The sequence below is a fragment of the Nerophis ophidion genome, linkage group LG02 (genome assembly GCF_033978795.1).
Source record: "Nerophis ophidion isolate RoL-2023_Sa linkage group LG02, RoL_Noph_v1.0, whole genome shotgun sequence".
Taxonomy (NCBI): Eukaryota; Metazoa; Chordata; class Actinopteri; order Syngnathiformes; family Syngnathidae; genus Nerophis; species Nerophis ophidion.
The window spans coordinates 50,713,696-50,741,195 of NC_084612.1; the positions used below are offsets into that span (position 1 = coordinate 50,713,696).

General features: G+C 39.6%; 1 protein-coding gene across 1 annotated transcript in view; it reads right to left on the reverse strand.

Annotated features, from left to right (window-relative positions):
• The window catches only part of LOC133542108 (plexin-A2-like), a 372,047-nt gene that overhangs the window by 47,971 nt on the left and 296,576 nt on the right, over positions 1 to 27,500 (reverse strand). Inside the window, exons 18-21 of the mRNA XM_061885956.1 lie at positions 18,860 to 19,099; positions 11,590 to 11,733; positions 7,669 to 7,903; positions 5,838 to 5,980 (exon numbers count right to left, since the gene is read on the reverse strand). Coding sequence (XP_061741940.1) covers positions 5,838 to 5,980; positions 7,669 to 7,903; positions 11,590 to 11,733; positions 18,860 to 19,099 — 762 coding nt within the window. The remainder of the gene's footprint in view (positions 1 to 5,837; positions 5,981 to 7,668; positions 7,904 to 11,589; positions 11,734 to 18,859; positions 19,100 to 27,500) is intronic.

The window sequence follows — 27,500 nt, forward strand, 5'->3', positions numbered from 1 at the left end:
TTAGCAACTGAGTTCCTTTTGAAATAAAGTAACTAGTAACTGTAAGTAGTTACTGGTTTTCAGTAACTAACCCAACACTGCTGATAAACCGTGAAATGCTGCTTTTCTGTCAGGGATCGTCACCAGAATTACAAAGTTGTTGCCCACTGCCACTCTTAATGTTTTTCCACTCTAGCTTCATCTACTGCAGGGGTTGCGAACCTTTCTAGCGCGATTGACCAGTTGATCTTTGGAATCGTAGAAAAAATATTAGGAAAAAAATGAATTAATATGACACTCGAAGAGGCAATTTCTGAAAGAACTGCATATGAATGCTCCAATGAACTGAACTACTGACAAAATGTAGTATGAATGTAGGAATAGTTTGAATGTTAGACTGGTATGAATGTTGTAGACTTTAAATTTCCAGAAAGAACAGTTTGGTTTGGAATTTGGGAAAGTGCTGGTTGGACGAGTGGAATGTTTTGACGTTGGAATGGTTTGAATAGGTTAAAAAATGTGCAAATTGTGGAAGTTTAAAAAATGGACAATTCATTTTGAATAGGGAAAATGTTCCTGAAAACTGGGAATTCTTGGAAGTCCGGGAATGTTTTTTTTTTTAATTGTTGAAGTACAGCCAACAATTTTGAACAGGCTGAATATTTTGATGTTGGAACTGTTTGAATCGTATGACAAATGTGGGAATTGTGGAGCTTTGAAAATGGTATCATTCATTTCAATAGCAATTTCATGGAAATTTGGGAATTTCGGGACAAGCAGGATTTTGTTTTAAACATGTTTAATGACTTGAATGTTCTGAATACGTTGAAATGGTTTGAGTATGAATTTTTCAAAACAGTTGGGAAATGATGAAGTAGTAACATTTTTAATTGAGAAAATGTATTAAAGAATTCCAGGAATTTTGGGAAAACAGGGAATTTTTCATGTTTAAAATACAATTTAGTTTTTTGTCCTGATAAAGAGGAATGTTTTGACGGTGGATGTGGGTAGAAACATGTGGGAGGAGTAGCCTCCGTAGCAGAACCTCCAGCTTCTTCCGTCAGGTCATAACACTCTTGAACGCATCATAATAATCCCCTCAATTCCCCCCAAAAACGAATTAACTTGCTGGAATATAAAGACAATATAACATACATCAATAAACTTAGATGCATATGCAAATGTGCAATATATTTATCTGTACAGTAATCTATTTATTTATATCTGCACCTTATTGCTCTTTTATCCTGGACCGCCATGAGCTACTGCAAAAAAAAATTGTTCTTATCTGTACTGTAAAGTTCAAATTTGAACGACAATAAAAAGAAGTCTAAGTCTAAGTAGTCCCCAGAAAAAGGATGAAAAAAGTTTGAAAAAACGGGAATTCTGGGAATTCCTGGAATTTTTTTGAACTTTGAAAAATGATGGTTTGAATTTCCAGTAAGGTGGAATGGTTTCAATCAAATGATGGAAGTTTGACAAATGGCTAATTCTTATTTGAATGGGAAAAATTTGATTTTTGAAATTTGTCAAGGGAAAGCCTGCGATTCCCGAATAAGATGAACCGTTTGAAGTTGGAACGGTTTGAATCGGATGAAAAATGTGGAAGGGAGAGCGCGTCACAATCTGCAGAAGAAGAAAAAGTTGAATAATAAATTAATGTATTTTGGTGTAGAAAACCATATGTGTGAATGCTCATGAGAGACACCCATTACCGGAGAGTAACCAACTGACACATTTAAACCCCTGAACACGGCTCTCTTCAGCTTCACATACCACTGCTCGGTGCAAACACGCATGGAGAGCACAGAAATCATCGCGCTGCAACAAAACATGAAGACTGATTGTTAGTCGACTAACAACAAATCTGACTAATTTCATCCATCCATCCATTTTCTACCGCTTATTCCCTTTCGGGGTCGCGGGGGGCGCTGGCGCCTATCTCAGCTACAATCGGACGGAAGGCGGGGTACACCCTGGACAATTCGCCACCTCATCACAGGGCCAACACAGATAGACGGACAACATTCACACTCACATTCACACACTAGGGCCTATTTAGTGTTGCCAATCAACCTATCTCCAGGTGCATGTCTTTGGAAGTGGGAGGAAGCCGGAGTACCCGGAGGGAACCCACGCATTCACGGGGAGAACATGCAAACTCCACACAGAAAGATCCCGAGCCTGGATTTGAACCCAGGACTGCAGGACCTTCGTATTGTGAGGCAGACGCACTAACCCCTCTCCCACCGTGAAGCCCTATGACTAATTCATTCAATTTAATTCGCTACAAAAATGTTTTATGAAAATTTCAAAAATGCCTTTGAAACATGATAAAAAAAAACCTTGTTTATGTATTTAAAAAATAGCAGCAATGAAAACAAAACACCAAATCTCATCATTTTGGGACGTTTAAAAATTTGCACACTGATATATTGATTATGGATTAACAATTGTATCACTCTAGTAGACTCATTGTGTAGAATTATATATTTGATTAATTCCTAAAATGTTGGCTATTTAATAGATTTTATGTTTATTCTTATGATACCTCCGCAATAGTTTGTGTGCGTGTGTGTGTGTGTGTGTGTGTGTGTTGTGTGTGCAAATTTTTATTGCAAATGGACGCTGTTTTAAAAAGTACTCGATTTGACATAGACAAAGTTTAGCTGGCTGACTTTCGCTAAATTTTTCACAAAACTAGGTCTCACTATTGTTAGCTGGCTAGCAAGGTGGAAGTTAACACTCTTACCGAAGCTGTGTCCGCATCCTTCAAATGTCCGACATCATGTCTCGGCTTTAAATGCTGTGTATCACAAACAAAGTCTGCTTTGCAAAATGAGCAAATTATTCATGTTTTTAACAAGAACAATTTATATGTTAGCACTGGCCATGTTTTTGCGTGTGACCCATTTCCGGCCAGAAAAACACAAGTGATGACTACTGTTGACAAATATAATTGTCGGCGCCAAATTTTATTGTCGAAATCTGTCGACTAATCATTGCAGCCCTACTAGCATTAAACAACTCTTTTCTCAACTACGATCATCATCGCTCACCTGCGACAGGAAGCTGACAAGCCAAATAACTGAAATCTGTGAACATTGCTCCAAAGTACGAATTTTGTGTAGATTTTTATACAATACTAAACATTGACATGTGCTAAGGCAGTGAGATATGATGAAACAAGGCGGCAGCTGAAGACATACTTTCCCGTTTATCTCTTCTTTCTCATATTGCTCACCAGGTGAGCAGCTGATTTTACTACTTCCGGCACTGACGTAAGACAGCCGTGAGAGTTGTTTCCCATATGTGACATAGGATGAACAAATATATTACAGTACTAAGACTATAGTGGCCATAATCCCCTAGCACTTTATGTTGGCATTAACCAAAAAGTTCTCTCCCGGTTGCAGTTAGTCCAGAACGCGGCAGCACGACGTTTAACAGGGACCAGGAAACGCCAGCATATAACCCCAATTCTTCAGAGTTTGCACTGGCTCCCTATTCATTTTAGAATTGATTTTAAAACATTGCTGTTTGTTTTTAAATCTTTACATGGACTGGCACCTCAGTATATCTTGGACCTCATCCAAATTTACACTCCTGCGCGCGTTCTGAGGTCCAAGAGCCAGCTCCAGCTCGTGGTGCCCAAGACCAGACATAAAACCAGGGGAGACAGGGCCTTCTCTGTGGTCGGCCCTAAGCTCTGGAACACTCTGCTCCTCCATGTTCAAACTGCTTCCACAGTGGAGTGTTTTAAGTCTCGTCTTAAGACCCACTTTTATTCTTTGGCTTTTAACACTATGTGAGTTGTGTGGTCCTCTGTATTCTGTTGTCCTCTGTGTTTTTATACTTTTTGATTTCTATTCTACTGTTTTAATTGATTTTACCCTTTAAAATTGTTTTGAATCATATTTATTTGTATATTTTTTTTATATTGGTTTCATATTTATTTATTTTTTTGTTTTTATTCAGTCATTGGTGGAGCATAATATGTTTTTTTAATATTGTTTTTAACATGGCTGTGCAGCACTTTGGAAACTTTCTTGTTGTTTAAATGTGCTATATAAATAAAGTGGATTGGATTGGATTGGATTCCACAGCAGGGGTGCCCAACCTGTTGCCTCTGACTCATTTGTCATTGGCCCTGGGCATCTCACAAAAACAAAAGACGCACAATGAGAAAAAGCCAAAATATTGACAACAGCCAATAACAACGACACAAAACAGTCTCTTTATAAAATAAAAACTAGACTAACCGAAAAAAAGACCCCAAAAAATATGTATATATATATATATATATATATATATATACGAGACCAGGGGATCTTGGGATCGAAAAGGTTGGTGACTACTGATCTACTGGATCTGGGAAGTTATTGTGCCACGTGGCCCTTTAGATTTGAGGCTACTTACATGGACCATGTACCACTCTTCAACAGATTTTTGTGTATCGGGAAAGTTTTTGCTCATCCTGCTAACCAACCATTAAAAAAGCAATGAAATCCCAACATTTCACCTCCCTTATGGCCATTGTCCTTTAGAGTTTGTTATTCAGCTTTTTTCCCATTGCTCCACACCAACATCTTGCAATAGGCAGTAAAAGTATTACATTTATTTGACTACCTCCTATTGTCTTGTCTTGTCTTGTCTTGAATTTATTTGGGATTAAGTGACGTACATGATGAAGGGTTAGCTGTAATCTCTGTAAAATCTTAAATATTCTCAGAGCATTCAATCGCTTGCAACTGGCCTGTTTGGTTTGTCTTGGAAGACGTTTCGCCTCTCATCCAAGTAGGCTTCATCAGTTCATGCTGGTAGACTTGGATTGGTCAGATTTAGTCTTAGACTTAGATTGGTCAGATATAGTCTTAAATGGGTTAGATCTATTCTTAGACTTAGATTGGTCTGATCTAGTCTTGGACCTAGATTGGTCGGATCTAGTCTCAGACTTAGATTGGTCACATCTAGTCTAAGACTTAGATTGGGCAAATCTGGTCTTAGACTTGACTACAGTAGATCTAACCAATCGAGGTTTAAGACTTAGTCTTGTCTAGACTAGACTAGATTCGAACAATCTAAGTCCATGTCCCAGATTTTAACTCTAGTCTTAGATTTAGATTGATCTGCTGTAGCCTAGACTAAACTAGTTGTGACCAATCAAAGTCTAAGATTTAGTCTTGTATAGACTAGACTAGATTTGAGTCTCGATTTGACCAAACTAAGTGTAAGATTAGATGTGACCAAACTACGTCTAAGACTAGATCTGACCAATCTAAGTGTAAGACTAGATCTAACCAATCTAAATCTAGGAGTGTGAACTGATGAAGCCTACTAGGGTGAGAGACTAAACGTCTCCTAAGACAAACCAAACAGTCCAGGTGTGATGGATTGATTGCCTTGTGACTACAATGACCTGGATAAAAGAAAAGATCCCTACACATCTGAGTTAAGTAATCAAACAAAACAAGGTAGAGGTATGACTAAATAGGGTAAACTACATTGTTTTTAAACTAAACTCAGTTCTTCCGAGAACAGCCATGAGAATGCACAAACAGGACGTTACAGGGAAATTTATATCAAGCTCTTTTTTCAAAAAGTTTGAAAAAGTATTCTCTGAAAAAGTTTTGAGATGAATTGGCAGTCACAGCGACTGGTCTGACTGCTGAGAGCCAGTCAGGCTGCAAAGTCCACCAGCTGCTGCAACATGAAACCGACCCAAGTCAAAGCACGGAGTGATCCAGCCAGCATTTGCTCATGACGCTCTGTTTGACAGCCAGCACCAATAAAAAAACAATCTCCTCCCTCCTACAGCCCCGAGGTAAGCAAACTGAAATGTTGCAGCCTTCTCTCACCTCCAACTCTCTGAGCACAGGGTGATCGTCGATACCGGGAAACAGAACCCTCATGGCGTAAGTGCGGTAGTCCAGGTAGGGGATGCCGGCGCGGTCCAGGTCGCTTGTTAACTCATTGATATCCGTCTGCAGCTCTGCAAAAGCTTCATAAAAGGACAGACATTAATTCAGGAAATTCACACACATTTTGAGTTCGCATCACCTAAAAACGATATTTCAAGTTCTCTGGATAGACTTCCACCTGTTTTTTACTGCTTCAGTTGTGGGTCTTGAGACTAATCAGATTAGGACTAAAGGTTTGACTAGAACCGGACTCATTCACAGTCAATTCCAGGCCAAATTTGAAACAATGTGAACAATAGGGATGGAAATCAGAAACTGTTTCTAAGTCTATCAATTCCTTGGAATCGCTTGCCATCTTTTTTCAGGAAAACCAGGAAATGTGTTTTTTCCACATAGAGGAATGTTTTGAAGGTGCAATGGTCAAAATTTGTGGAAAAATGTGTACTGTGAAAACTTTCCAGCAGGAGGTGAAAATAGGGCTTTGGAAACCCGTGAATTTCTGGATATTTTTTAAACTTCAAAAATAGCAGTTTGATTGTCCAGGGTGAGTGGAGTGTGTCGATGTTGGAATTGTTAAAATGCGTTGAGAAATGTGGATTATGAAGAAGTTTGTAAATTGCCCATTCATTTTCCATGGGGGAAAATTCCTGTTAATTCAGCGTAATCAGGAGATTTTTGGAACTGGGAAGTGTGCTGGCTTGAATGTCCAGGGTGAATGAAGTTTGTCGATGTTGGAACGGTTCAACTGTAATGAGAAATGTGGGATATGTAGTAAATTTCCTATTTCCCATTTGTTGTCAATGGGGAGAAAGTTCCAGGGAATCCCGGTAATACCGTTAATTTTGGGAAAGGGAAAATATGTTTTGTGTTTGATATATTGGAAGAGTAGTGTGGGTGGATGGTTGAAATTTTGAGAATTTGGGGCATTGTAGAACTATAAATACGTTCATTTATTTGAATTGGAATTTCCTGGAAATTTGTGAACTTCAGGAACACCGAGAATTTTTTAAAATATTGATACTAGCACAATTGTGCTAGCACTTGCCCAAATGAAAGGGTTGGTGTTAGGATTTTTGTAATCGGTTAAAAATGTTGACATATGTAGTAACAGTTTGAATTGAGAATGGGTATTTCAGAATTTCGGGAAACTCGGGAATTTGTTCTTCCAACTAAGAGGAACGTTTTGAAGACGGAATAGTCAAAAACGATTTTTAAATGTTTCCTAAAGGCAGGAATGACGTCTCCTTTCACCACAAAGACGGGTATTTTTGGACCAATGAGGATTCACAACCTTATCTTTTTGAAGCTGAATATAGCGAAGATGAACTACTGCTTCTAAATGCGAACACGAAGGAAGAGTGAGACGTTGCAGCAGACGGTACCTGAGAGAGTCAGGTGGAAGTCACTTCGACGATATAAACGTGAAACTTGAAGCCATGCTATTTCTACATACAACGAGTGCTTACCCAAATAAACCTGAAAAAATATGCTGGTCCCATTTTTTCCAAAAATGAACCGTTAGGTGAACCGATAAAGAACCAAATTATTACGCAGAGTCGTAAGTGATATTGGAACAGGAAAAATCTTACCAATCCCCCCCTCGTAAACAATCACAAGACCAATGGCTCCGTCTGTATGGACATTAGTTCTTAAAATATGTTGATAAAGTCGTTAGGAAATTTGGGTTGGAATTAGCGTGGGAACATCTCTGCGTGGACCTAGTCACTAGGTTGGATAAGCTCCGTCTACTTCATGCTAGGCTCCTCACCCTCTTTGCACTCCAAAGCCACGCGGGACTCCAGGTTGTCCATCTGCAGCTGCAGGCGCTTCAGAGTGAGGTCGTTCTCGTGCGACTTCCGCCGGTAGGCCAGCAGGACCAGGACGACCACCACCAGAAGCAGCCCTCCCCCGGCCGTGATGCTCATGATGGCCGGGAGTGTGAGGAGGCTGTCGGAGCGGATGTGGACGTTTCCCGGAGAGATGTGCAGTCCTCCCACTTGGACCTGTACAAAGTCAACGTGATAATACAAGGAAAATATTGTGGACAAAAATTACCTTTGACCCCAGCTACCACAAGCATAAATCGCATATAGCCGCTACTTTTTTCCGACGCTTTGAACTCTGCGGCTTATAAAACTGTGCGGCTAAGCTATGGATTTTTCTTTTCTGGAAGCCAAAATGCAAATAGTTTTCAAAATAAACAAGCAAAGACAAGTTCGCCCACCGCAGAGTGCTCTTCTGTTTAGACTGAGCTTTCAACCGTGCCGTTTGGTCTACTATTCGTCCGTACTGTTTCTACTTGTATGGATTCTTCATTCATCGGTCCAAGCAACGTTTTTACGTTTTACAAGGTAACTAAAACAATTCTTATTTACTAAACTCTCCCATGTGTGATGCACATTTGTACGTGCTATCCTAATGCCCCTAAAGCTGACCAACACGCCGGACTGTAGTCAGTTGGAAGCGTGTCTTAATGAAATTAAACAATGGATGTCCGCTAACTTTTTGCAACTTAATGCCCAAAAAACGGAAATGCGGATTATCGGTCCTGCTAGACACCGACCTCTATTTAATAATACAACTTTAACATTTGACAACCAAATAATAAAACAAGGTGACTCTGTAAAAAATCTGGGTATTATCTTCGACCCAACTCTCTCCTTTGAGTCACACATTAAAAGCGTTACTAAAACGGCCTTCTTTCATCTCCGTAATATCGCTAAAATTCGCTCCATTTTGTCCACTAAAGACGCCGAGATCATTATCCATGCGTTTGTTACGTCTCGTCTCGATTACTGTAACGTATTATTTTCGGGTCTCCCCATGTCTAGCATTAAAAGATTACAGTTGGTACAAAATGCGGCTGCTAGACTTTTGACAAGAACAAGAAAGTTTGATCATATTACGCCTGTACTGGCTCACCTGCACTGGCTTCCTGTGCACTTAAGATGTGACTTTGAGGTTTTACTACTTACGTATAAAATACTACACGGTCTAGCTCCAGCCTATCTTGCCGATTGTATTGTACCGTATGTCCCGGCAAGAAATCTGCGTTCAAAAGACTCCGGCTTATTAGTGATTCCTAGAGCTCAAAAAAAGTCTGCAGGCTATAGAGCGTTTTCCGTTCGGGCTCCAGTACTCTGGAATGCCCTCCCGGTAACAGTTCGAGATGCTACCTCAGTAGAAGCATTTAAGTCTCATCTTAAAACTCATCTGTATACTCTAGCCTTTAAATAGACCTCCTTTTTAGACCAGTTGATCTGCCGCTTCTTTTCTTTCTCCTATGTCCCCCCCTCCCTTGTGGAGGGGGTCCGGTCCGATGACCATGGATGAAGTACTGACTGTCCAGAGTCGAGACCCAGGATGGACCGCTCGTCGGGACCCAGGATGGACCGCTCGCCTGTATCGGTTGGGGACATCTCTACGCTGCTGATCCGCTTGAGATGGTTTCCTGTGGACGGGACTCTCACTGCTGTCTTGGAGCCACTATGGATTGAACTTTCACAGTATCATGTTAGACCCGCTCGACATCCATTGCTTTCGGTCCCCTAGAGGGGGGGGGTTGCCCACATCTGAGGTCCTCTCCAAGGTTTCTCATAGTCAGCATTGTCACTGGCGTCCCACTGAATGTGAATTCTCCCTGCCCACTGGGTGTGAGTTTTCCTTGCCCTTTTGTGGGTTCTTCCGAGGATGTTGTAGTCGTAATGATTTGTGCAGTCCTTTGAGACATTTGTGATTTGGGGCTATATAAATACACATTGATTGATTGATTGATTGATTGAAATGAAGGTAGTGTCATCAGCATTAACTAATATTCTAACACATTTACGAGTGTTTGTGTTAGTATTATTAACTTACAATGGCATTCTTTTGTATTGTTTCACTTTCACAAATTCCTTAGTAAATTCCCCATATTCAGTTATTGAGTCTGTTTAGCTGATTGGAGAGTTAGCTTGCGCAGCTAGTGGGTCCTTGACGATGACTTTTGTTTTAGTTGATCAGCCGTTTTACTGCCCTGTGACTGGCACCTTTCGGAAACAATTAAGGTATATAAATAAACATTTACAAAAACTTTTGTACCGTTATATAGCTGCGGCTAAAATATGCAAACATATTTTTTATTTATTTTGGTGGGTGCGGCTTAAATACTGGAAAATATGGTAATAATCTACAAATTTATTTTACTAGCCAAGGGTAGTAAAATAATTCTGAAATGGCAAGGAAGTTTGACGGCAAGGAAGCTGGTAGGGAATACCATAGAAGTCTGCTCACATTGCGTCATAAAATTACTGTAGTTGTTTGTAGTACTTTCTTTGTATTATATTTGATCAAATATCCGTTATCTAGAAGTTATCTAAAATGTTTTGCATAATTTATTAGCATTAGCTAATATGCTAACACATTTACGAGTGTCTGTGTTAGTATTATTAACTTACAATGGCATTCTTTTTGTATTGTTTCACTTTCACAAATTCCTTAGTAAATTCCCCAAATTAATTTATGGAGTCTGTTTAGAGGAATGAAGAGCTAGCTTGCGCAGCTAGTGGGTCCTTGACGATGACTTCTGTTTTGGTTGATCCGCCATTTTACTGCCCTGTGACAGGCACCTTTGGGAAACAATTCAGGTATGTAAATAAACATTTACAAAAACATTTGTACCGTCATATAGCTGCAGCTAAAATATGTAAACACATGTTTTATTTATTTTGGTGGGTGCAGCATAAATACTGTAAAATACGGTAATAATCTACATATTTATTTTACTAGCCAAGGGTGGTAAAATAATTTTGAAATGGCAAGGAACCTGGTAGGGGATACCATAGAAGTCTGTTCACATTATGTCATAAAATTACTGTAGTTGTTTGTAGTACTTACTTTGCATTATATTTGATAAAATATCCGTTATCTAGAAGTTATCTAAAATGTGTTACATATTAAAATGGTGGTGTTTTTGGGAATGAACTGAATTAACTTCAATGATAACATTGATTGGAATAACAAATACTTTACGTTACAAGCGCCGTCATGAGCATAGGTACCACTGTACATGCAGTATGTATACAAGATACTATAGTTCAGCGGTCCCCAACCACCGGGCCGTGGCCCGATTGGTACCGGGCCGTGGCCCGATTGGTACCGGGCCGTGGCCCGATTGGTACCGGGCCCCAGAAGAATGTTTTATTAATTTTTATTAAAAAAAAAAATATATATATATATATTTTTATTTATTTTATTAAATCAACATAAAAAACACAATATACACTTACAATTAGTACACCAACCACAAAAACCTCCCTTTTTCCGGGCCGCGGGACAAATTACTAAGCGTTGACCGGTCCGTGGATACAAAAAGGTTGGGGACCACTGCGATAGTTGGAGACAAAAAACAACATACTGTATATTTTGCCTTGTAATCCTTGGACAACTTGGAAGTCTGCAAAAAATTTAATTTTTTTCCATCTCTTTTCCCAATTTGTGCCAGTCAATACCTGCGCTTGACAAAGAGCTGTTGTAATTGACCAGCTAGCCGACCGTGAATGGCACACAATGACGGAGACAAAGCCTGTCGCCGACCTAAAAAACACACTGGCGGAGAAAATGAGCGCCGACCCGCACAAAGCGACCCACATCTGGGCGGGCCTCGGCTTTTTAGACATGGAGAGAGACTCGGTAAGTTAGTTGGACTGACCAGGACTTTGTGCTGGCCGGTGAGGTTGGGCGGCTCGCAGAGTAGCTGTGTGTCGGACACCGTGAGCAAGCAGGGCGTGTCGCCAATCAGCACCGTGTAGTTTAGCCTGGCTCCGCCCGACGCCGACGGTACCAGGTTACGGCCCTGCATCGTCAGGAGATACAAACAAAACGTTGAAAACTTGAGTGGAACTGAAAAGCTTATATGAGTGGAGTGTGTGGATGTTGGAACGGTTTGAATCCGTTGAGAAATGTGGGATATGGAGAGGTTTGTATATTGCCCATTCATTTTCAATGAGGGCAAATTCTTGGTAATCAGGGAATTTTCAGAACCGGGAAACATGCTGTCTTGAATGTACAGGGTGAGTGGAGTGTGTTGCGGGATATAGAGTCGATTGTAAATTTCCTATTCATTGTCAATGGGGAGAAAATTCCAGGAAATTCCGGTAAGACCTGGAATTTTGGGAAAGGGAAAACATGTTTTGCGTTCGATTTATCAGAAACGTATTGTGGGTGGATGGTTGAAAGGTCAGAATGAAGGGCATTGTAGAACTATAAATAAGTCCTTTCATTTGAATGGGACTTTCCCTGAAATTTCGGGAAAACCCAAAGTTTTAGAAAATATTGATTGTACTCGATAATATGAATGGTTTTGTCTTGGAATTTTGGAATCGGTTAAAAAATATTGACGTACGCACTAACAGTTTGAATTAAAAATGGCTATTTCAGAATTCCTGGAATTTCAGGAAAACTAGGAATTTGTTGTCCCAACAAAGAGGAATGTTTTGAAGGTTTAATGGTCAAAAACGGTTGAAAAATGTGGACTTAGAAAACTTTCCAGCAGGAGGTGAAAATAGGGCTTTGGAAAACCGGGAATTTCTGTAAAAAAAAAAAATTTAACTTGGAAAATGGTAGTTTGATTATACAGGGTGAGTGGAGTGTGTGGATGTTGGAACGGTTCGAATCCGTTGAGAATTGTGGGATATGAAGAGGTTTGTATATCAATCCTTCATTGGGGAAAAATCTTGGTAATTCCGGGTAATCAGGGAATTTTCAGAAAATGTCGGCTTGAATATCCAAGGTGAGTGTAGTGTGTTGATGTTGGAACAGTTCTAATCGGATGAGAAATGTGGAATATGCAGTAGATTGTTTATTTTCAATTTATCGTCAATGGGGAGAAAATTCAAGGAAATCCCGGGAAAAATCAGAATTTTGGGAAAGGGAAAACAGGTTTTGCATTTGATATATCGGAAGAGTAGTATGGGGGATGGTTGGAAGGTCGGAACCGCTACATTTCGAGAACTTTGGGCATTGTGGAACTATAAATACATCCATTAGGTTGAATAGGAATTTCCGGGAAAATTTGGGGATTTCGGGAAAACCTGTTTTTTTTTAAAATACTGATACCAGCACAATTGTCCTAGATGATATGAGTGGGTTGGTGTTAAGATTTTTGGAAATGATTAAAAATGTTGACGTTTGTACTAACAGTTTGAATTGAAAAATGGGTATTTCGGAATTTTGGGAAAACCGGGAATTTGTTGTTCCAACAAAGAGGAATGTTTTAAAGGTGGAATGGCCAAAAGCGGTTGAAAAATGTGTACTGTGAAAACTTTCCAGCCGGAGGTGAAAATAGGGCTTGGAAAACCGGGAATTTCTGGCATTTTTTTTTTAAACTTGGAAAATGGCAGTTTGTTTGCCCAGGGTGAGTTGAGTGTGTGGATGTTGGAACGGTTCGAATCTGTTTAGAAATGTGGGATATGGAGAGGTTTGTATATTGCCCATTCATTTTAAATGGGGGGAAAATCTTGGTAATTGTGGGTAATCAGGGAATTTTCAGAACATGCTGGCTTGAATATCCAGGGTGAGTGGAGTGTGTAGATGTTGGAACGGTTCTAATCGGATGAGAAATTTGGGACATGAAGTAGATTGTGTATTTCCTATTCATTGTCAAGGAGAGAATTCAGGGAAATCCCGGGAAAACTGTGAATTTTGGGAAAAGTAAAACTGGTTTTGTATTTGATATATCAGAAGAGTAGAGTGGGGATGGTTAAAAGGTCAGAATCGCAACTTTTTGAGAGCTTTGGGCATTGTAGAACTATAAATACATCCATTAAGTTGAATAGAATTTTCCGGGAAATATGGGAATTTCGGGAAAACCTGGATTTTTTTGAAAATGTTGATACTAGCACAATTGTCCTAGATGATATGAGTAGGTTGGTGTTAGGATTTTTGGAATCGATTAAAAGTGTTGACGTATTTACTAACAGTTTGAAATGAGACATGGGTATTTCGGAATTTCGGGAAAGCCGGGAATTTGTTGTTCTAACAAAGAGGAATGTTTTAAAGGTGGAATTGCCAAAAACGGTTGAAAAATTTGGACTGTGAAAACTTTCCAGCCGGAGGTGAAAGTAGGGCTTTGGAAAACCGTGAATTTCTGGCATTTTTTTGAAAACTTGGAAAATGGCAGTTTGTTTGCCCAGAGTGAGTGGAGTGTGTGGATGTTGGAACGGTTCAAATCTGTTGAGAAATGTGGGATATGCAGTCGATTGTTTATTGCCCATTCCTTGTTAATGTGGAGAACATTTTAGGAAATCCCGGGAAAACTGTGAATTTCGGTAAAGGGAAATCATGTTTTGTGTTCGATACATCGAAATAGTAGTGTGGGTGGATGGTCGAAAGGTCGGATTCGGGTATAGAAATGGCACAAAATTTTGAGAATTTAGGGAAGTACAGAACTTTGAATACGTCCACTCGTTTGAAGGTAAATTTTCTGGGAATTTTGGGAAAACCGGGGACTTTTGAAAATATTGATACTAGCACAATTATCGTCGATGATAAGAATAGGTTGGTGTTGGAATGTTTGGAATTGGTTGAAAAATGTTGACGTGGTAACAGTTTGAATTAAATTTTTTCGGAATTCCTGGAAATTTGGGAACACCTGGAATTTTTTGTCTCAACTAAGAGGGACGGTTAAAAAGTTTGGACTGTGAAAACTTTCCACGAAGAGGTGAAAATAGGTGCTTTGGAAAACCGGGAATTCTGGAAATTCATGGAATTTATTTTCAACTCGGAAAATGGTATTTCGATTGTCCAAGTGAGTGGGGTGTGTGGACTGGTTCGAATCGGGTGAGAAATGTGGGCGTTGTGCGAGTTTCAAAACTGGCCCATTCATTTAAAATGGAAAAAATGTCCAGTAAAACCTCGAATACTGGGTAATTTGGGATTTTTTGGGGGGAGTTTGGGGGCTCATGATTCCCGGTCAAACGTTTTGATACTGAAATGGTTCTGATTGGATGAAAACTGTGTGTTGTAAATGTTTACATTACATATAAATGATTGTATTACATATAAATTATTATATTACATATAAATGATTAAATTACATAAAAATAATTACATCACATATAAATACATCACATATAAATGATTACATTACATATAAATCCAGGAGTGTCCAAACTTTATCTACTGAGGGCCGCACACTGAAAAATCTAATCAAGCGGGGGCCATTTTGATACTTGTTGTTTTGAAAAACAATACAATATGTGTATGAAAATATACATTTCGGCCTCAACTCAGGCTTGATCCCAGGGACCTCAAAGGGTTTTGGTCAAAAAAATATTAAAAATGTGTCATTATTCAGTATTATTATTTTTATTCAAGTTTTAAATCTCTAGATCAACATTAGGTCTATCTGTCAATATACTGATTTTAAAGATTTAAGTTGTATGCTCTTTTTCTCACAAAAAAAAATGTTTTTTTAATGGAAAAATCACAAAATATGCAATATTTTTACCCAATAATTTTTTCAAGTGGAATATTTGAGATTATATAATAATTGGAGCATTAAAAGGTCAATAACTCATAACACCATTGATTTTAATTAATTACTATTTTTCGAGCAATGACACTTAAAGGTCTACTGAAACCCACTACTAGTAAACATTGATTGATTGATTGATATCGACCGCGCAGTCTGATAGTTTATATATCAATGATGAAATCTTAACACTGCAACACATGCCAATACGGCCTTTTTAGTTTACTAAATTGCAATTTTAAATTTTGCCGAAGTATCCTGTTGAAAACGTCAGTATGATGACGCGTATGACTAAGCATGCGCGTGACGTCTCAGGTTGTAGCAGACATTTTTTTCCAGCCCAATCCCAGCTATAAGTAGTCTGCTTTAATCGGATAATTACACAGTATTCTGGACATCTGTGTTGCTGAATCTTTTACAATTTGTTCAAAAAATAATGGAGACGTCAAATAAGAAAGATGTAGGTGGGAAGCGGTGTATTGCAGCTGCCTTTAGCAACACAAACCCAGCCACTGTTTCCTTGTTTACATTCCCGAAGGTGAAGCCTTACTATGGAACAGAGCGGTCAAGCGAACATGGTTCCCGACCACATGTCAACTGGAAGGTTTCGGTGAGAAAATTGTGGTAATTAGTCGGCTCTTACCGTAGACATGAGCGGAGCTTGCGTCGTTCCTCGCCGTGCACCTGTCAACGAGGCATCTGCGTGGCTTCTCTCAGAGACACTGGTGGTCACCACACCCATGGCTACACCCCTCCGACTTTCAGGTACGACAGTATAATCTCACTACAACACTAGTAACACAATAGGCAGATAAGGGATTTTCCAGAATTATACTATTAAATGTGTCTAATAACATCTGAATTGCTCCCTCTGCCCTGTCTTTTTTTTTTTTTTTCTACTACGTCTCTAAAACTTTTCTCATCCACGAATCTTTCATTCTTGCTCAAATTAATGGGGACATCGTCGCTTTCTCGGTCCGAATTGCTCTCTCTGCTGGTGGCCATGATTGTAAACAATGTGAGGATGTGAGAAGCTCCACAACCTGTGACGTCACGCGCACATCGTCTGCTACTTCCGGTACAGGAAATACTTTTTTATTACCGACCAAAAGTTGCAAACTTTATCGTCGATGTTCTCTACTAAATCCTTTCAGCAAGAATATGGCAATATCGCGAAATGATCAAGTATGACACATAAAATGGACCTGCTATCCCAGTTTAAATAAGAAAATCTTATTTCAGTAGGCCTTTAAAAACAAATCACACTAAAATTATTTGGGATCCAAAAGGGTCCTACTCAATAAAGTGTTAAAAAATAAGTTATACACTTTTTTACTGTTTACTTTTAACACAATAATATCGAGATCAACTTCAGATCTATCCGTCAATTATAAGTTGTATTGTTGTTTATGTTTTTTGTTTGTTCATTTTAGCCCTTTCTTTAAAAAACAGCTCAGTTTTTTATATGGCAAATACAAAATATGCAACATTTTCCCCAAAAAATATCTCAAAGTGGAAAATTTAACGTGACATAATTGGAGCCTTGAATAGGTCAATAATTCAAAATGACATTGATTTTGATTCATTATTATTTTTTAAAGAAAGAAACAGCCTGCATGGCAGCTTTGTGTAATTAGAGTAAACATTGCAACATTTTCTTGTTACATTTCACCCATTTGCTCTTGTATATCACTTTTTACGTTTAAACATTTTTTCAATTGTATTTTTAAAATGTGCCGGGGGCCGTTAAATAAATACCTGCGGGCCGCAAATGGCCGCACTTTGGACACCCCTGATATAAATGATTACATCACATATAAATTAATACCATATACATGATTACATCACATGTAAATAATTTATTACATATACATGATCACCAAACAAATTCAAATGTCATAAATTAGATTTCTAGACTAATATTGAAAAACAATAAACAAGACAATGTTTAAGGAGGACCAATAATTGGTGGAGTGTAGAGACGTGAGGTGCAGTGGTAGCAGCTAGTTATGTTGAAACCCTGGAACATAAATAGAAGATGACCTAATTGGATTAGATTCATCGATCCAGAGGAAGGACGCTTTGATGTTCCAGGAATAAATGCATCATTGCGCCGTTACGGTCAGCGATGACAGCAGAAGCACTTAACTGCTCAATATTTCTGTTGCAGATACTCAAAGCCTACTTCTGTGTTTTTATGTTGGCAAATAAACTCTTCAGCATGATGTATGCACTGTAAATACTCCGATTAATGCCTCTACTAAATTTAACTGCCGCGTCTCCTGGTCTACTAATTAGCACCGGGTCCAAAAACATGGGCATAGGCAGCTGGGGCGACAGTGCATCCAGAAAGTATTCACTTTTCTCACATTTTGGTATTATACAGCTTTTTTCCAAAATGGAATACATTCATGTTTGTCCTCAAAATTCTGCACACAATACCCCATGATAATGAAAATGTTTTTCGAAATATTTTTTGGGCAAATTTATTAATACTAATGTACACACACACACATATATATATATATATATATATATATATATATATATATATATATATATATATATATACACACACACACACACACACACATATGTATATACAAATAAGATAACCCAGCCAAATTATATATATATATATATATATATATATATATATATATATATATATATATATATATATATATATGTATATATACATATATACAATATATATTCATATATATACACACGTGGCGCAGTTGGGAGAGTGGCTGTGCCAGCAACCTGAGGGTTCCTAGTTCAATCCCCACCTTCTACCATCCTAGTCATGTCCGTTGTGTCCTTGAGCAAAACACTTCACCCTTTCTCTTGATAGGTCCTGGTTACCATCAGTGTGTGAATGTGTGTGTGAAAGGGTGAATGTGGAACTAATGTCAAAGCGCTTTGAGTTCCTTAAAAAAAAAAAGGTAGAAAAGCACCATTTACCATTTCGGCCAAATTTCAATGGTCAAATCAACGTTAGAACCCAATATTGAATAAACGTTGTCAAAAAGCGTGTTGTTTCAACATTCATTTTGTATGTATTTTGAATACAATTCAAAAAGCTCTAAGAAAAACATTGTTGCATTCTCAGTAAGGGGTATTGTGTGTATAATTTTAAGTACACAAATTAAGTTATTTCATGTTGGAATAAGGCTGTAACAACAAAATGTGAAAAACTAAAGTACTTTAAAAAGTTGGTATGGCTAATTAGCTAATGGTGTGCTTCTGTTGCTGCTATTTTGCTTAATATACTTATTATAGAATAACCATGTATTAAACTGTTCCACTTTTTCATTACCTGTAAATAATTATTACAATAAAAAAAAAAATACACATTTTTGACGTAACAGCCTCCCCACAAAGATCACCTTCCCATGACCGCCTCAACAATAATGGGAGCACGTGTGGTGTGCAGCCCACATACCTTGAGGATGATGGGAGCGCCAGGTTTCTGCTCCAGGATGCCTGAGAGGCTGAGGGGCTCCAGGTAGGGGTTGGGGTAGTAGACCAGGCTGCTGTTGCCGTAGGTCAGCAGGGCTTGGACGTTGTTGAAAAGGAAGCCGAACTCGTCCACACGCTTCACGCTTTCCCGGTCGCCGTCGTCCTCGGTCTGTAGAGACGGGGCGAGGCAACTAATGGTGGTCGTGTTAAAGACTTTGCACACCTGCACACAAGTCACATCAAGTCAGACATAAATCAATTCAAGTAGTATTGCAAAATTGTATGCATTTTAACAACTCAAACGGACAAACATCAGCAGATACAATATAGCATTAATTCCGGACTAGGGCTGGGCGAAATATCGAATATACTCGATATATCGCGGGTTTGTCTCTTTGCAATGTAGAAAATTACTATGTCGTGAGTATTTGAGTATATTTTCTCACGCAGTTGCTTTTAGCTGCGAGCATTACACAACAGGCTTTTCTCCCTCTTTCTTGTCTCTCTTTCTCCGATAAAACAAGCGCACCTTCTTACATACGTCACATACTGTCGCACGTGCAACGTCATACCCCCTCGCCGGGCAGAGAGGTAGGTAAAGTAGGTAAAGGTAGGTAAAGTTAGCAGTGGCAGGCGGTGCTCGTGGAGCGGTAATTCGTGAGAGAGAAGGTGCGAATCTGTTAACAGATGGAAGCAAACAAATTAATTCCCAAGAAAAACAGCCATCGTCTGGCGGTGGTTTGGCTTCAAGCGGGAAGATGTTAAACAGACAACCGTAATATTTCACGTATGCGGAAAAAGCGTTGCTACAAAAAGTAGCAGCACTACTAATTTGTAGCATCATTTGAAAAGTCACCCCCTACAGAATAAGGAGTGCTTAAATCTCCGCATGTCAACATCTCCGACTGGTGCCTCACCCAACAAAATGCCCAAGCAACCAGCACTGACCCTATTGAGTCTGGCGTCTTCCATTTTCACATCAACACGGTATGGGAAAAAAATTGTAAACAACAGAAGGCGATAACGTGCGCAGTAACCTACCACATAGTGAAGGACATACACTATTTGATTTCTTATTATGCAGCTAATTGTTATTTTACAGTTTTAGAAATATTTTGTGTGACATCATGCACAAAAGTGCACTTTATTTGTTTTAAAATATTGTAGTGGCGTTCTGTACAAAAAGTGCACTTTAAATTAGTGTTGTTTTGATATGTCATCTTAGTGACACCATGCACAAAAGTACACTCATAGCTTGTTTTAAAATGTCTCTGACAATCTTGCACTTTCTGTTTTGGAAATGACATGAATGTTTGTGCCACTGCTTAATATCTTTTTAATAAATACAGTTTTGGTAAATTGACTTAGTTGTGGTTTCCCTGTCTGCATGAAAGTTTAACATTAGCATATATTAATGCAGTATTAACAATAATGTTTTAGTGTAGACACATATAATCATCATACTGCTGTGATTATATAGATCAAGTGTTCATTCAAGGCTAAGGCAAAATATCGAGATATATAGAATAGATTAGAATGCCTTTTATTGTCAATATACACAGGTACAATGAGATTAAAAGCAACTCCAGTATCAGTGTGACAGTCTGTAAATATGCAAAACATAGAAGAGAAAGAAAAGAAAAATAGTGCAAAAGGAGGTAAGGTGCACAGTCCAGTCCTGAGAACAAATGTTCTGAATGAGTTGTTTAAATGTTGTACTATATACATTTATAAAGAAGCATCCAAACTGTGGGTGGAAAGTAGAAATTGCACACAGAGAAGCGCTAAACTATAAAACCAGTACTTATGAGAGTTCACCTTGGTTATGGCTTTAGAAAAAAAAAGTTTTTGAGTCTGTTTGTCTTAGACCTGAAGACCCTGTAGCGCCTTCCTGAGGACAGCAGGTCAAACAGGTCAAAGCCAATATATATATATATATATATATATATATATATATATATATATATATATATATATATATATATATATATATATATATATATATATTGTGTATTAAGACATGGCCTAAAAATATGGAGATTTTAATAAAAGGCCATACCGCCCAGCCCTATTCCAGACTATAAATCGCTCGTTTTCTCCTTCACTTTGAACCCTGCAGCTTATTTTATAAAACCGTGCGGCTAATTTATGGATTTTTCTTCGCTGACGGCCGTAATGCAAAAAGTTGTCAAAAAAACTAAACGAGCAAAGACACTGAAAAGGTGTGTTATTGTTTGTGCTATGGCACCATCTTTTGGACAAGTTGGCTTACTGCAGGTGCTGCTATGTCCTGTTTGGACTGGCTTTGAACCGGAAGTACGAGTGCCATTTTCGTTTTCTAGCCGTCAATAGCGTTCTACTCGTATTGATCCTTCATTCATCACTCCAAGCAACGTTTGTAAGTTATAAATGGTAACTAAAACAATTCTTACTTTCTAGACTGTCCCATGTGTGATGTCTGTAGGATTGTTTTCATGCATATTTGTACGTAGTGAAATATAATGAAACTAGAGTCCTTAGCATTAGCTAATCAGCTAACACATTTACAAGTGTCTGTGTTTGCAATAGTAACTTACAATGGCATTCGTTTTGTATTGTTTCACTTTCACAAAGTCCTCAGTATATTCACCAAAACGTCACCGTGGAGTTATTGTGTCTGTTTAGCTTACTGGAGAGCTAGCTTGCGCAACTCGTGGGTCCATGACGATGACTTCTGGTTTGTTTGTCCAGCCGTTTTACTGCCGTGCTACAGACACCGTTTGGAAATAATTAAGGTAACACTTTCACTAATACTTTCACTAATAGTACACACAGTTTTATACTTTGCACACACTTGTTGGAATAATTGTTTCCAATCTATCACAAAAACTTTGTGTTGAAATGAGTTCCCGGTGAGAAGACCAAAAGCTGTCTCTGAACCAACCAAGAGTAAGGCTTGTAAAACTCCACTGTGTAGGGGGGGAGCAACATGAAGGTGTTACTGTTTCTTTCATGTATTGTAATCAAAAGATATTGTCTGACCCATGAACTACAAAAGCAAAGAGGAAGGAGGACCTGACACCCCTCTTGACGACCTCTTTTTTAACTGTTTTATGAACCTCTCTTTGAACTCTTTTACGAACCTCTTCTTTGAACTGTTTTACAACCTTTTCTGTGAACTGTTTACGACCCCGTCCCTTTGGAAGCAGCTGTTGACTTGTGGTCAGAGAAAGTCCAAATAAAGAAGAAGGCATACAATCTTTCGCCAGAGCGTGCTGAGACACTGTACAAGAGTACAGACCAGACGTTTCTCCTCAAATTGAGCCAAATGAATTCTGTCTATGTTTAATTCTTTGCTTCTTTTCTTGTTTAATATATGTCATCAGTGTTTAAACCTGACACGCTATTTAGCGCAAGCCATTTGCACCTTAGTACATCAGTCCATCGCTATCTACTATTGAACTCTTTGTTCATGTTCAGGTTGTGTCCTCTAACCCACACTCACCAGAGCCATGTCCATCACAGACGTTCTCACCGTACCTATCAATCAATCAATCAATGTTTACTTATATAGCCCTAAATCACTAGTGTCTCAAAGGGCTGCACAAACCACCACGACATCCTCGGTAGGAAAACTCACACCCAGTGGGACATTGGTGACAATAATGACCCAGTGGGACGTCGGTGACAATGATGACTATGAGAACCTTAGAGAGGAGGAAAGCAATGGATGTCGAGCGGATCTAACATGATACTGAAAGTTCAATCCACAATGGATACAACACAGTCGCGAGAGTCCAGTCCAAAGAGGATCCAAGACACAGCAGCGAGAGTCCCGTTCACAGCGGAGCCAGCAGGAAACCATCCCAAGCGTAGGCGGACCAGCAGCGCAGAGATGTCCCCAGCCGATACACAGGCGAGCAGTACATGGCCACCGGATCGGACCGGACCCCCTCCACACGGGAGAGTGGGACATAGAAGAAAAAGAAAAGAAACGGCAGATCAACTGGTCTAAAAAGGGAGTCTATTTAAAGGCTAGAGTATACAAATGAGTTTTAAGGTGAGACTTAAATGCTTCTACTGAGGTGGCATCGCGAACTGTTACCGGGAGGGCATTCCAGAGTACTGGAGCCCGAACGGAAAATGCTCTATAGCCCGCAGACTTTTTTTGGGCTTTGGGAATCACTAATAAGCCGGAGTCCTTTGAACGCAGATTTCTTGCCGGGACATATGGTACAATACAATCGGCAAGATAAGATGGAGCTAGACCGTGTAGTATTTTATACGTAAGTAGTAAAACCTTAAAGTCACATCTTAAGTGCACAGGAAGCCAGTGCAGGTGAGCCAGTACAGGCGTAATGTGATCAAACTTTCTTGTTCTTGTCAAAAGTCTAGCAGCCGCATTTTGTACCAACTGTAATCTTTTAATGCTAGACATGGGGAGACCCGAAAATAATACGTTACAGTAGTCGAGGCGAGACGTAACAAACGCATGGATAATGATCTCAGCGTCTTTAGTGGACAGAATGGAGCGAATTTTAGCGATATTACGGAGATGAAAGAAGGCCGTTTTAGTAACGCTTTTAATGTGTGCCTCAAAGGAGAGAGTTGGGTCGAAGATAACACCCAGATTCTTTACCGTGTCGCCTTGTTTAATTGTTTGGTTGTCAAATGTTAGAGTTGTATTATTAAATAGAGTTCGGTGTCTAGCAGGACCGATAATCAGCATTTCCGTTTTTTTGGCGTTGAGTTGCAAAAAGTTAGCGGACATCCATTGTTTAATTTCATTAAGACATGCCTCCAGCTGACTACAATCCGGCGTGTTGGTCAGCTTTAGGGGCATGTAGAGTTGGGTGTCATCAGCATAACAGTGAAAGCTAATACCGTATTTGCGTATGATGTCACCTAGCGGCAGCATGTAGATGCTGAAGAGTGCAGGGCCAAGGACCGAACCCTGGGGAACTCCACACGTTACCTTAACGTAGTCCGAGGTCACATTGTTATGGGAGACACACTGCATCCTATCAGTAAGATAAGAGTTAAACCAAGACAGGGCTAAGTCTGACATACCAATTCGTGTTTTGATACGTTCTAATAAAATGTTATGATCGACGGTATCGAAAGCAGCGCTAAGATCGAGGAGCAGCAACATAGATGACGCATCAGAATCCATCGTTAGCAATAGATCATTAGTCATTTTTGCGAGGGCTGTCTCCGTGGAGTGATTTGCCCTGAAACCGGATTGAAAGGTTTCACATAGATTGTTAGACGCTAAGTGTTCATTTAACTGCTCCGCAACAATTTTTTCGAGGATTTTTGAAATAAAGGGAAGGTGAGACACCGGTCGGTAATTTACCATGAGGTCAGGATCGAGGTTAGGTCTTTTAAGAAGAGGATGAATAACCGCTTTTTTGAATGCTAGGGGAACAGTGCCCGAGGAGAGTGATAAGTTTATAATATTTAGCACTGATGGACCTAATAATACAAAGAGCTCCTTGATCAGTTTCCCAGGAAGAGGGTCAAGTAAACATGTTGTCTGTTTTATTCCATTTACACGTTGTAACAATTCCTCTAATGTTATTTCCTCAAAACGAGAGAAAGTATTTTGGAGGGTAGTATCCGCCGTATATACAATCGTGTCAGTGTTAGCTGGGACGCATTGTCTTTAATCTCCTTTCTAATGACTTCAATTTTCTTACTAAAGAATTGCATAAAGTCATCAGCTGAGTGGGTGGAGCTACTGGAAGGAGTCCCTTGTTGGGTTAGCGATGCTACCGTACTAAACAAAAATTTAGGATCGTTTTTATTACGGTGGATGAGATTTGAGTAATATTTAGCTTTAGCTAAGGTAAGCATGCGTTTATAAGTTATTAAACCATCACTCCATGCTTGATGGTGCACCTCAAGTTTAGTCGTGCGCCATTTGTGTTCCAGCTTTCTACATAATAATTTCTGAGCTCTAGTTTCTTCTGTAAACCACGGGGTGCGCTTTTTTGGAGCCTTTTTTAACTTTAGCGGTGCTATGTTATCAATGGTTTCGCGCAGGGCGTCGTTAAAGTTGTTAGTGAGGTTATCAATAGAGCCCACATACTTTGGGAATGGTGCCATTACCGAGGGCAGTAGGTCAGCAAGAGTTGTCGTTGTGGCTGTATTAATGTTGCGGCTGCTATAGCAGTTATTATTATTATTAGTTTGACGAACATGCGTCTGAACCTCGAATTTTATAAGGTAATGATCAGACAATACTTTAGTATACGGGAGTATCGTAACTTTGGAAACGGTGATGCCCCTGACAAGCACTAGGTCTATCGTATTACCGTTGCGATGCGTGGGTTCATTTATTATTTGTGTGAGACCACAGCTATCAATTACAGTCTGGAGCGCTACGCACGGTGGGTCCGATGGGGTATTCATATGGATATTAAAGTCCCCCATTATGATTATATTATCGGCGTGTGTCACTAGATCAGCAACGAACTCTGAGAATTCATTAATAAAGTCCGAATAGGGCCCTGGGGGGCGGTAGATAACAGCCAGGTGTAGAGGCAGCGGTGTGACAGACCTCATAGTAAGCACCTCAAACGATTTATATTTATTATTTATGTTAGGACTAAGGTTAAAGTTTTCGTTGTATATTAGTGCAACCCCCCCACCCCTTTTGAGCGGACGGGCAATATGCGCATGTGTAAAGTTAGGAGGACATGCCTCATTTAGCGCAAAAAAGTCGTTTGGTTTAAGCCAGGTTTCGCTGAGACCGATGACGTTAAGATTGTTGTCTCTGATAATATCATTAACTAACAACGTTTTAGGAGACAATGATCTTATGTTTAAAAAACCTATATTATAGGTAGTGGGCTGTTTTAGGGAGTTTTTGATCAAATTATCCGTAGTAGAAATATTAATAATGTTGTGTTTATTATGCCCAGTGCATTTAGTATAGTTACGACCATATCTAGGAATTGATACGACAGGAATTTTCCGATTGTTTGATTGTTGCTTTGAAAAACTGCACGCATCATGGTTAGCCACCTCAGTAACGGGGATTTTCCGATTGTTTGTTTGTTGCTTTGATAAACTGCACACATCATAGTTAGCCACCTCAGTAAAAAACATGTCCAACTCTGAAACACTCAAAGCAGAAAAAACTTGTTCTAATTTAACTGACTCCTTACCCAGACCAGTAGTCTCGCATTTTCCATCTAAATCCGTCTTCGGGATGGAGGAAAGTGGTGTTCTGTGGGGATTAGCCTTCTGCTTTGTTTTTAGCCCCGCTCGGCATCCGCGTTTCCGATCACACCGCTGGCGTCTGCTCCGTAGACGGCCCCCGCTGCTACTAGACTCCCCTGCTTCACAGGCCGCTGGATGTAGCCGCCGATGTATTCCCATGCTAGTTAGCATGTTTAGCACGCCCGCGTCTATCAGTCCAAAACGGCCCGAGGTGTCCACATCCAGAAGTGTCTGGCGGTCGTACGTGATCACGGAGTGACCACGATGTGAGCCAGCCATAAAGTTTGTGGAATTGTCCGGTATTTCTGCCAAATGTTCCATCTTTAGCAGGATCTCCTCGAGAGCGCAGCCCGTCCGGGCGCCGCCAAAAGAAGTTACTTCAACTCCTCAGAATCAATTAGACCTTATATTTTTATCAGCTATGCACTGTATTCTAAGCGTCAACGCATTTTTATCAGTTTTTGGTTTTCAAGTCCCCGCCTTTGTTATCCCTTCATTCCACGCCACGTTTGAGAGGTATTAACCACAGAATTGCCGCCCTCATTAAATTGGCCAATGAGCCTCTTTGTGGGCAGCAGATTTGTGTCAAAGGTCGACTTGAAACCTCTTTCTGATGGCAGCGCTGCCAGCAGTTCTGTCAGACATGCACTTTTAATTGACATCATTAACACACCATTTCATTGGCAGCCGCTGTCCACACGCATTACAGTGCTGCTTATCTTCCATGTTCACTCCTCCTCGTTTGCCATAATGATGACTGTGCATCCAGAGGGAGAGTCTGTAGACCTGTATGGGTTCATGGTGGCTAGCCTACCCAACCTCCACAATTATTACCATACTGAGATAATCGTTCTTTGATATTTCCGTAGCATACAGGAATGAATTGTTCTGAAAGCATTCTTTAATTGACATCAGCTTCACACATTATTACACAGCAACATGATTTTTTTTTACAAACGATGGCATTTAGCGTCTACCGCCTCTTTTTGTTCTTTAGTGTAATGATTATGTATTCTCGACTGATAGATGTACAGCATGTACTGTGTGTTGGACCGTTCTAAACCATTAGGCTGGATTAGGGCTGGGCGACAATATGATCGTGATTAATTTGAGTTTGATCAAGGTGATCAGCTGCTAATATGTTTCCCCAATCAAACATGGCGTAAAAGTCTATTCGAAGTTATGAGGAGTTGCAGGCACTCAGAAGGTCTATGTGATTATACTGGTCCTGACTGGGAGAATCAACACACCCACTCATTTAATCAGAAAAGGCTTTTATATATCTAAATATTTTTTAATCAGACTTTAAATTAGTTTTCTTTAAAACTGTCATTTCTCCATCCATCCATCCATCATCTTCCGCTTATCCGAGGTCGGGTCGCGGGGGCAACAGCCTAAGCAGGGAAACCCAGACTTCC